Here is a 12,319-nt window from a genome sequence, read left to right as displayed (position 1 = left end):
GTCATTTCTTTGAGAGTTTGGTTTCTCATATAGGAACTTGTTCTCATGATCATAAATTTTTGAAGCACTCTCTCACTGTGTAGCCAAGTTTCATGGACAGGCCTGTGGTACGTAGTACGTAGCGCACATATACATATAATTACTAATGCAGAACAACATTGCCCCTATAGCTCAGTGGTAGAGCGTCAGTCTTGTAAACTGAAGGTCCGTAGTTCGATCCTGCGTGGGGGCATTTTTTCACTTTTTCCATTCCGAACCTTGTCTGTCCATTGTAATCAATTTCTTTTCCGTCTCCTCTGCTCTTTATTTTTCTAAAGTCGATATTGAGACAATCACCAAAATAATCAACGGGCGAAGGGCTTAGAATTTAGATCTCTTTAATAGCGTCATCTGGCAAACATACTATTTATTCGACCCAACTAAGTTCGACTCAAATAATCGACGAGTTGAAATATTTAACCTTCCCCAAAATGTCGTCTCCGAAAGTTCTCATCTACTATAATAGTAATAACAATAATAATAAAAACCATATAAAATTGTTTATTTATATATTCATGCATTGCAGCCTTTCCGTATTTACTTATTGTGCCCTTTACTTATTTTTCTAGAAGAAAAAGTGGAAAAAAAAAGTTCCCGATAAGAGATATAGCCGCAAAATTGGGGAAAGGTCTCCTTGACTTGCTAAATATCAGCTTAAATATATGTGAAATTGTCCGTTTGACCTTAGCCATTTCCCCTATAATAGGAATATTAATGTATTGGATTCGAGTCATATCAGATATGTCAGTTAACCTTAATCTGTTTTTAGAATATTCACGTATTCTGAATTTGAATTCGAACCTAACAAAGAAAAACCATATTTGAATGTGAATCTGTAATCCCATTCAACGATCCGAATCCTATTTTTACATTCATATCAAAATCTGAATTCATATTTTGAACAAAATTTGAATGATTTTCAAAATATAAGAGCATTAGGAGCTTAGGTAAATTTGATTGATTTTCAGAATATACACCACTTGGATAACGGCGAAAAGCAGACTCATTAAAATTAATGATTAAAATATTTTTTTTGCAATCTAACTTTATAAATATGATGTCAAGAGTGATTTGGTGAGAAATATATAGCAAGCTAGTTTTTTTTTTTTTTTTTTTACTTCAATAATATCTTTTAACAATAAAATATAAACAACTCATATAACATCAAGATTTTGATGGTAGAAAGATTTTTGTTTACGCAAAAATAGCTTGAACTAAAACATGATTTATATTGCATTAATGTTTTAGAAACACATTAGGAGATATCTGTATCTGTCCAGAATACTTCAATGTCCTTAATAGCACTCTATTTAGAGGTAGAGACATATCCTTGAACTCTTTACTGCACCATGCCCCGGTCGGCAAAAAAAATATTTGGTACGATTGTTTTGGTTTCAGTGATGCGCTTTCAACTGAGAGCTTTTCTTAGTAAGCCATCATTCAATGGCGGATTCCCGTTTTAAATCTTCGAAGCATGAGAAGGGAATGGTACAGTGGAAAGGGTAATGGCTGTTAGCCGAGCAGCGAAAATCTGATTCCATTTTTACTTTTTCTTTTCACTCTGGAGGTCGACGACGATGAGGTCCTGTGGAGTAACTAAAATGCGGTTTCTGCAGAATATTGCACCACATTTTCATATCTTGGCGATTCCCACAGCAGCTTTGGCTTGAATGGCACAGGCAAAAAGAAGTAAAACGCACAGTTTGAGCATCATGCAAAATTTCTTCTTATCTCCATCAACTGTTGCTGGAAAATCTTGTTCATGTCTTATTTTCTCTACTAACTGACAAGCTGAACCAAATATAAGCATCATACCTTAAGAAGCCACCACTGTTGATCACAAATTGATTGGGCACTCTATGACATAAACATATATCAAGAATTAGAAAACTTTGTAAACACTATGAAGTACCAAAATTCTAAACTATTAGCCATAACATTATTGCATCAGCCCATTATATAAGAGAACAATTTCAATTATTTAGTAGTAATATGTCGGCTCACATTGGGAATCGGCCCATTTCTGCTGATTTTTGTGTAAGAGAAGGAGAAGAAGTAGAAGCTGTTCTTTTATTGGGGGCCGAAATATTATATGGATGGCCGCGTTTCGATTTTAGAGAGAGAAAAAGAGAGATGCATGACCGAATCAAGATAATGACGCCTTGTCCATAAAAATTAACAATAGAGTGCCGAGGATATATTAATCCACTAAACAATATTTCAGTTAAAGTGTCACGTAGACCTTTCAAATATAAATACAAATTACCTTTAAATTTCGTCGGCGCCCTCCATGTTATAGATATAACGTTAATCTTTTGGTTGTTAAACATAATACATCTAGCGACTCAATTACATGATTTAATATTTCAAATTTCTAAAGTCTAATCACAATTTTTGCTTCTTCTTGCTCCCGATATGCTGCTCATGATAATAACCCGCCATTAATAGCCGAAGAGAACGTAGAGAAGGAGTTTGCTACTCTGGATGGCTACACTATCTATTCTTGGAGGGCTCCTTTCATGAAAGGCAACAGACAATTACCATAAACAATCACCAAACGTCGCGAACATAATTAAACGCCACTATCACAGCAAAGGAAGATTACCAACCAAGACTTGTTTCATACTTCTTTGGAGTATCTATCATTCATTTAAAGAGGATCCAAGAATCATCAAATTGGCAAGAATTTCTTACTAGCCACTAGAAAAGTAGACAACGGCACCTACCAACCACAATCAGAGGCATCCACTACTTCAATAAAAGCATAATGTACTGATCTTGCTTTCTGAATGCTAACCAGTCTGCAGCAAAGCAACCGATTATGAAGAATCACCTCCATCATCCATAAGAAGACTGAACTTAACCAGCTATGCATATGGACAGAACCCCAAAAACACCTACTGTTAACAACAACCGTATACTGATACAACAAGAGAGTTTGAGAAAAAGCCAAAAAATCTTCTAATCTCTGACAATAATTACAAGCAGCTATCTGTTCTTTACAGCTATCTGTTCTTTACTTTCACTGTGCTGTTTCTTCGTCAAAAGTTGTGTCGCAAGAAGATCTCTTGTTGAGGAGAAGCAGGCCCAATCTCTTCTTCCAAACTCATCAATCCATCTCCCGTGACAACAATCTTCATGTGATCATTACCCCCGGGATTCTTCCCCTCGATGTCTGCTTCGGACGCCGAGGACTTCCTCCTCTGTGATGAAGCCAGACTAGGAAAGGTTATCCACGACGGTGCTCTGAACTCGGTCCTCTGATCGTCGCCTTCCCCCATATCAATTTCTGAGGCAGATCGGTTTGAAGATCTCTGAGAAGCTTTCTTGTGCAACCGGCTGCTGCCCAGTACCACTTCACTCGGGAGGATTGGCTGCTCGTTGGAAGGACTCCCCATTAACACAGCAAGAGCTCTCTCCAGGGCTGTGGTGACCTTGTCCATGGAAGGCCTCTCCTTCCCCCTCATCCTCACACACTTGCAAGCTACATTTGCAATCTTCCTCAATGCTTCGCTCTCTACGGGCTGCTTCAGGCTCGCATCAAGAATCGCCTCAAGATTCCCATCTTTTATCAGAGGAACTGCCCATTCTACAATGTTTCCTTCTTCGAATTGCATATCGATCGCTTTTCTCCCACTCAAGATCTCGAGAAGCAGAACGCCGAAGCTGTAGACGTCGCTCTTCGTTGTGAGGTAGTGCAGCCTGTAGTACTCCGGATCAAGGTAGCCCAATGTTCCCGCAGGCAGCTCCGACAATGCGGAGCTGCTGTCTGTTGGCCCCAACAAGGACAAGCCGAAATCAGCGACTCGGGCATTCCACTCTTCATCGATCAGAATGTTTGAAGATTTAATGTCGCGATGAATCACAGGAGGGCAAGCGTAGCCATGGAGGTATTCGATCCCTCGAGCCGCTTGAACGGCAATGGTGACCCTTCTGATCCAGTCTAGAGGCTCCTTCCCTTTCTTCTTCCCATGGAGGAGCTCATGTAATGAACCGTGAGCCATGAATTCATAAACGAGGAGCCTCTCCCCGCCCTCTTCGCAATAACCGAGCAAATTAAGCAAATGGGCATGGTTTAGTCTCGACAAGAGGTCGAGCTCTGTGTGGAATTCCTTGGAATTTTTCTTCAGATCAGACGCCATTATCGCTCGCTTGACTGCGACGACGGTTCCATCTTTGAGGACCCCTTTGAAGACGCAGGAAAAACTGCCTCTGCCCACTTGGGATTCATCACTGAATCCATCGGTCGCCTTCTCCAGCTCCTCGTAACCAAACTGCTGAGCCCTCCTAATCTTCAGCTCTTCCAAGTCGGGCTTAACCTTCACAATGTTCTTGCGGAAAGAACTGCTCACGGAGCTCTTTCCCCTCTTCGACTCCGCAGCGCCACTAGCCTTCTGCAATTTGAATCTAACATAAAGTATGGCAGCTAAGGCAACGGCGCTTACCAGGAAGACGGCAATGGCCAGCTCGGCTAGGAAAATCGGCGTCCGCAAGGACGACCACTTGCGTCTCTTCCCGTCGTCGCCCGAAGATCGAACCGGAGACACGGCCAGGGGAAGGCCAGTCGGAAAATTTTCGCCCCAACAGATGGGGTTCATGGAACTGGCAGTGGGAACACCGCAAGTGAAATAATCACCAGCAGCAATGGCGAAAGCGCTCATGTTATCCGGAACAGGGGTGCTCTGTTCAAGCCTGAACCCCCAACAGACGACGCCATGATCATAGGCCTTGATCCCACAGGCATGAAACCTACCACCAACAACAGAGAGGAAAGGGAAATCGGGAACAAGGTCTACGTTTCCCCCACTGCTGCCGCCATGGCTGCCCTCCAAGCTCAGGCTCCTCCCCCAGCAGAAAACTCTCGACCCCCCATCAGCCAAAACGCCGCAAACATGAAACCCACCAGCTGAAACACCATGGAAGCTGGCGTTCCTCGGGATCAAGCTGCTCACCCCACTGTCCGATTCGTCTCCCCAGCACACCGCAGTCCCATTCCTCACGAGCAACCCGCAATTGAAACCAGACCCACCTGTAATGGACATGATCTCGTCCCCAAAGCCGTAGGAGTTCGTCATGTTATAGCCCCAGCAATCAACAATGGAGGAGTTTCTTGAGGTGGGTCTTCTCAGAGCACACAGGTGGTGATCACCAGCGCTGATGTCTATGTAAATAGCCCCTGGTTTCATGGGCTGGGGAACTCCCATTTGTATGTAGATGTTGTTTCCCCAGCAGTAAGGCTGGTGCTGGTGCATTAGAAGCCCACACACGAAGCCATCGCCTGCAGTCAGGCCCAAGAAGGGGAGGCTCGCTGGTGTGGCGTAAACGACGGCAGAATCAGCACCTTGGCACCTCACTGAGCGAGACCCATCAACCGTGTTCAGGCTGCAGAAGCTCGGGCCATTCTCACCATACGAGACGGCGATGGACGACATGGAACCAAAGGAAGAAACCTCGAGATCTTCGTTGGAGAGCAGCACCAAGATGACAACCTGAAGAAGGTGGAATAATGTTGGCGTCTTTGTAATCAACATGGTGAGAATGAGGTGAAAAGGAGGAAAGTGAGCCTTTGGATGATTCTTCTGCAGGTGAGAGGGTAGAGAAGACATGGGCGGGGAAGAAGAGGGTGTGAAGAGAGAGGAGGGGTTGATGGTGGGGAGGCATTAATTGCCATTAAACTGTTGTCTCAGTTGTGGGGATGCCACTGGTGGGGGTAATAAATGAAGGTCTGATGTTTTTGAACTCTGGAGTTCCTTTTTTACTGAAAATCCTTTACACTGGCCACCTCCACAGAAACCCCCAAAACTGGAACCCGACCCTCCGAAGATCATGAAAGCTTCGTCCTTCGCTTTTGCAGGCAAGGAACAAGATTCACTCGTCTCTGCAGTTATCCAAAGACATCATCATCCATGGCCAAGCACAAATCTTATAAGATTGTCTGCAGAATTACGGCATTACAAGTCATAGCCTGAGAAAAGAAGGAATATATCATCCGAGATTCCTTTCCATGAGAGAAATTTAACATTATTTTTATTGAAATACAACTAAGAGGAACTTTATGTATATAAAATGCTTCTCCGAGATGAAAAGAATTAGATTCTGTGCAGATAAAATTCTACCCCGATCTTTTCTCCCAGCTTAGCTTTAGTGTCAGACAATGACCGTTTTAATACATATTATAAGCAAGGAGCTAAACGTTGGAATTTGCTAAAACTATTTTTTCAAATTAAAATATCTAATTATTGATAATTGGAAAATCGGTGCCCTATTTTACATACTTTTCAATTATTTTTTTTTCAACTTGCATGTCACACTCTGAATCTAAAGTGTCCCAGGCTCAACAAAGTTGCAAGGCGAATGATTGTGTCTAGCAGCAGGGAAGAAATTTACATTTGACCGAGTCCTCTGCTGTATGGGTACCAAAAAGTCATTTCTTATTTTACTGAGTGGGTATTTACATATTGGGTTTAATGAGGGGGTTTACAGAAACAATCTATTTTATGCGTTCTCTAAGCTTCTTCTTCCCTTCCTCTTTTTTTTTTTAATTGAACTTTTTACTTTTGGATCTTTATGAATATCTTCAGTTTGTCTTCTCCATGATAAGGGAGCTTACGTGCAAGTTTCGTTATTAAATATTTTTTAGAGCATATAAAAAAAAAACAAGTGGAAATATGGAGAAGGGAAAATTATTGGCCTCTTTCGTGTTGCATATAAAAATTAAAGCAAATAAAAAAAATGGAAATGATCATGTGAGTACGGTGACATATATTTTTTTAAAGCCGTCCTTTTTCATTAATTGATACGAAGGTTTAAGGCGTTTTTAATTATTTTATCTCTACAGCACTGGCAAACTCTATTTAAAAAAACTGTTGTCATCTCCTCGCATTTATTGAGCTCATAAAATAATATTGACATTCCATTATACTTCTCTACAGACACGAACTGCCGCTTGGTAAAAATACTCTAAGCTAAAATTTAAAAATTTCGAATTTAAGATCGAGGAACAAGTTTAAACATAAAACTTTTGTACCCTGTTTTATACTGCTTGATCCGTTGCAGGATTTCAGTAGAAAAAGACACACAAAACTGTTCCAATAGAATATTTTTTGCATTTAACATAATTTTTTCTTCATTAAACTTAATTTAAGGGAGAAATCAAGTCCCATAGTAGGTTTAACTTTGAGAAAATAAATAAATAATTAGCGAGCCGCCACAAATTTTATCTTGGTGATATAGTAGAAGAAATAACTGAAATTCAATAAACTGCAATTCATTTTCTCAAAATGTTTGAGGGGTTTTTATTATGAGGCACGGTTGCTTTCACCGGTTATTGCTACTATAATGGCTGTTCACTATTGTTGTCATTTTTATTACTATCATTGATATTATTACTAATGTTTATTAAATTTATGAACAATGATTATGATATTTAATTGTTAAGAGAAGTCTAAGTGGGTAAAGGACGAATATGAAGTAGCTGAGAAACTTAGTTAGATTCTTCTTTTGGAAGATTTGAGAAGCTTGCACAGCCAAAGCATCAGCCGGTTGGTAGTCGTACGCGGATGAGCAAAGTACAGACTATGACTTTCTTCTGTGCATATATAAATCATCGATATATGTTTAAATGGTGGTAATTATTAGGTCAGGGACAAATCCCGGACTGATTAAATGCAACGGTGTTTTTTTGCTATTTGAAAAATAAGTATTTGGGAAACATATATTAAGTTAATTATAATTGTATTTTTTATGATAAAAGCTTATCGGCTCACATAGCATCAAATTTTTGATAGCGGAGAAATCTCTATTTCTCGTAAAAATCAACTTAAATTAAAGTATGTTTTATATCAAATTGGTTTTTATAAACATATTAGGATGTTGTTATTCTGTTTAAAATGTTCTTTTAGTAAAAAATTAAAGGGTCTGGTTTTGATCCTTGACCTAGCCTTCTGGGATTCACTAATTTCTCGGTCTAAAATGTATTGTATATTCTCCACAAGTAAAACGTATTATACTGCTCAATAGCGACAGATGAAGGGCCATATTAGCGTCGATGGTTTTTTTATTTGGCCACTTGGTTGGGCTGGAAGTTTTCAAATTCATGTTTTATGTGCAAAGCTGAGCATTATTAATGTAATAAAATCCCGCAAAGGCGGGGGTGAAGATGCTACATAGTTGGTTCTCGTCCTCTAGAGAATACGAGTGCAATAGGAGCATCCGTCGACAAAAAAGATCACCTTAAGATGATAATCTTTGTGTAACTATTGTCGATCGATCCACTTAAATTTGGTAAATCTTTTATCTTGAAGATTATACATCTTATAGAGTGGATTGCTGTTTTCTAGCTTATGCATGCATGTGTCTAACGTGCTTATGCCATAAGTATGTCGAAGTTTTACTTTTACCGATGTCCGCAAATCAAACGTCGTTAAAAATTAACTTTTACCGACGACCATTGCACGGTAAAAGTACTGAAAAGAAGCCAGCTTTCCAAACACGCTACCATTCTCGAATCGATAAAACCTTTTCCCGATTGTCGGAAAAAGCATTGCAGGGAATGTGACTAAGTGTATGGAAGCTTACCTAGCTGGCTACCGTCTAATGCTTACCAAGAAGCTTAGGGGACGTTTGGTAGTTGGAATACTTTCTTATCATTTTATAACTTTGTCTCGAAGATTAAAGCATATTTATGGAATATTTGGTTTCCATGTCCTAAACTGATTAACAAAATATTAACATAGTATTTATGTTATCATTATCAAGCGCCACATTAAGTCCCCCAGCTCAAAGTTAAGTTTTCATCCACCCATGACATATATAACTTTGTCTATTATTGAAATGAGCACAAAAAAAGAAAAGCAAAAAAGAAGAAGCAAGGAACTCCAAATATCTTGCTCTATTTGTCCCCTAAGTTGGTCGCCGCCCCCACAAAATTTCATTATTTTTCCTTTTCATTAATCTCAAGATCTTCCTTATAAAAGCATGAAATGTCACTTACACAAAACCAGTCGGGCTCAAACCAAGTCACATTGTATAATTGCGGCTTGGCCCCAGCCCAGCCTAACATGATTAACATTAAAAAATATGTTTTTAATATAAAATAAATTATAAACATAATTAATTATAATACCATACATATAATAAATAATATAGCTCAAGATATACGTATAGATCCAGTACCTAGGCTTGGTGAACAGTAACAGTAGTGCTGAAGGTGGGCACCTTGCCCCACCACGAGAGCATCATTGAGCACTGTCCATTTTGTAAAATCGTCTGCTTGACTACTCTGTCAGATCATGTCCCCCATCATGGGGCACCGCCCCCTCTGTCTCTTTCCTTTTAATTAATTGGTCCCTTTCTTTTTTTCCTTGTTTTGTGCAGCAATTCCTTTGAATTTTGGCAAACAAAGCAGCTGTTCAATGTATTTTATAAACCTTTTCAAATTTTGATACATGTTCATCAATATAAAATAGTTACAAATTGTTTTATTTATCAAACAGCTCGGTTTAAAGCTATTTTTTCTAAACTTATAGTTAATTTGTAGTTCAAAAGAAAAAGAATAAGAATGAGATATTACTATTTTTTGTTTTTTTACCAAGTCACCACCACCAGCGAAGTCGGTTCTTTATTTCGTGGTGAGTAAATATCGTTATGAAATATATAGACAACTAATGTTAATATATTATTCTTTTTTTTCCAAACCTTCTCACTCTCACACCAAGGTGGAGCTCCTAATTTCGCATATTCCAACTGCCCCACCTGAAACTTTGGTTACTGCCTTAAAAGAGGTTGAAAATGATGATGAGTAATCTTTTTAATTAACTTCCTTATAAATTCTTAAAAATTTTCAAAAAAGAAACTCCCGAAGTTTATTCGGGGACATGTTCATTTTCTTCGAAGGTACGACTCCAGAAATCCTTAAACTGCTTTCTACACTTAAACACAAAACTTTTACAAGAAAAAGACGCTCAATCGTTTATGAAACAGTAAAAATATGCTTAAGTAATAATGTCGTCCATTTAGCTGCTTAAATTTCATAAGAAAGAAGGAATAAATGTATTTGTTTTATTATTCAATCAAAACTTGAGCAATTTCGACACTAATGCATGAAGACCATATGCAGATCAGCGAGGGCGTGTGCATTAAGATATTGCATTTCAACATCTAGATGAATATAATCTAATTCCTCTTTCATCTGATATGTTAGTTACTCAAGTTGAACGGTGTACTATAAAACCATCAAAGTTCTTAAGTAATAGTATTGATCTCACTTTCTGTCTCTTTCACGTTAAATCATGTTAAAAGAGCCTGAGATTCAAGATTACACCAAGGGATATGAACATCTTGAGCACCAAAGGTTGTTCTCCTTCAACTTTGCATGCGTAATCTCTCTCCAGCAGGTTAGCATCAAAAAAAAAAAAAAAAAAAAAAGCATTTCCAATCCGGTCTCTACTTTGTAAACAGCTCTTATAAGCCAAAGAAACCTCAATGCATACAATGATCTGTTCTTTAAAAAGGTGAAAAGATGTCTGACAAAGAAATGTAAACCGGCCGGGTAGGTTTTTCGTTGAGTTTTTGATTTAATCTCATGGTAAATATGATTTGCAAACTATATACGAAACATTAATTTTATACTATTTGACAGAAAGAAGAGCATAATTGAATTTCAATCCTGTTTTGTACATTTCTAAGATATAAAAATGCACCAATCCAAGGAATACCATCACTTTGCAATAAAAGGGGAGCATATGGTTTAGTTGCTCCACTACATATAGGCTGGTGTGAGCAGCTGCCCACACCAACAACAAAATTTTTACTTATTTTTACATATTTTTAAATAGATTTCATACAATTATTTATTTATTTATATATGTTGTGCCCCTTCAAAAATGAGAAATTGTATAAGAGTGCCCCATAGCCAAAACGTTTACTTATTTATATATGTTGTGCCCCTGAGAAATTGTATAAGAGTGCCCCATAGCCAAAACGTTCTGGCTTAGCCACTGAGTTGCTCCAATTTTCTTTCTCAGGGACAAAAAAAACGTCAAACTTTGTGAATTTGACAGAACGGCAGACCCTGTTTATTCATGTACATGTTTGATAAAATTGCTCACAGAAACTTGCTATCGTAGAGGCACTTGTTTAGCATGCTTTTTTAAAAAATTGCTATCTCATTCACTCACTTCTTGGAAATAGGGCTGTTCAATGAGTCGGGCTAACTCGAGCTCGACTTGAACTTGCTCGATAAACTTGATTCGAAGTCGAGTTGTTTATTAAACGAGTTGAGTTCGAGTGAAAAAATGAACTCGACAACCTATACGAGTCAAGTTCGAGTTAAGTGGAGCTCAGCTCAATTAAACTCGGTTAAGCTCGAGAAAGAAAATATATAAAATACATCTAATAAAATTATCAAAAAAATGAGATATCTCAAATGGATATACACATGATGGTATGTGGGAGGTCCCATGTTCAAGTCTATATGCTGCCTCTTCCTTTAAGCCAATCTTCAAGCAAGTTCAGTTGGCTCAACTCGGTCTATATGGTGCCTCTTCCTTTAAGCCAATCTTCGAGCCAAGTTCAGTTGACTCAACTTGGCAATTACTTTACTCAAATCTCATCTTGTGGAGTGCCATTAACAGGCAAGTTCCACAAAGGTCATGGCAGTGCATGTATGGATGCTGATGATGAACCTAAGGCCATGGCCCCATTTTGTATTTGAATTCAATTTGGCCCTACCCAGATTTAGAGATTGGACTGTCGGCTCGCCTCTGAAGAAAATCCTGATTTCGCCCCTGCATGTATGTTGATGAAACCTAGATCAAATATGTACATATATAGATGATGATGAACCCCATATCAAGAGAGTTACAAGGTCAGGGATGGCAGCATAAATGTGGTCGAAAGAGTCTCCAACTAGCGGAGGGAGCAGTCTCAGCATCAGACACTTATTGCAACAAAAAAAATTGTGTACATAACCACTTGAGATGAAAGTGAAACTATATTAAAGGCTGAGTTATGCATGCTAAAGAACAAAATCATTTTCATCTTGATGTGGAATCCGTTTATCGTTGCAGAAGAGAAAACTTTTGGGGTGCGTTATCAACAAATTTGGTTTCGGTTTTGTGAAATAGCATTATTTACCATAAGAGCGTGTTTGTAATGTTTCTGTGTTTGGTGTGTCCCCAAACACAGAATGGTAATCCCGGATTTTCAATGGAAATCCGGGATTTTGATCCGTGGATTTCGATCCACCCGGAAATCCCCGGAGAATAAATGGGCATTCGTG

At 38.7% G+C, this 12,319-nt stretch overlaps 1 protein-coding gene and 1 non-coding gene across 2 annotated transcripts; one reads left to right on the top strand and one right to left on the bottom strand.

The window, feature by feature from the left end:
- The first annotated feature begins 160 nt into the window (after nucleotides 1-160).
- On the top strand, nucleotides 161-232 carry TRNAT-UGU (transfer RNA threonine (anticodon UGU)). Its single transcript has one exon. It is a non-coding gene; the product is annotated as a tRNA-Thr (tRNA).
- A 1,976-nt stretch (nucleotides 233-2,208) lies between these two features.
- Nucleotides 2,209-5,956, bottom strand: LOC116251521 (serine/threonine-protein kinase-like protein CR4). The gene has a single exon (XM_031625840.2). It carries the CDS (start codon nucleotides 5,643-5,645, stop codon nucleotides 3,081-3,083), a length of 2,565 nt encoding a protein of 854 aa, XP_031481700.1. The 5' UTR covers nucleotides 5,646-5,956; the 3' UTR covers nucleotides 2,209-3,080.
- Between the last annotated feature and the right edge of the window lie 6,363 nt (nucleotides 5,957-12,319).

This window comes from Nymphaea colorata, chromosome 3 (assembly GCF_008831285.2).
Source record: "Nymphaea colorata isolate Beijing-Zhang1983 chromosome 3, ASM883128v2, whole genome shotgun sequence".
NCBI lineage: Eukaryota > Viridiplantae > Streptophyta > Magnoliopsida > Nymphaeales > Nymphaeaceae > Nymphaea > Nymphaea colorata.
Note: the sequence above shows the minus strand (reverse complement) of the source record. Positions and strands in the feature narration are given on the sequence as shown.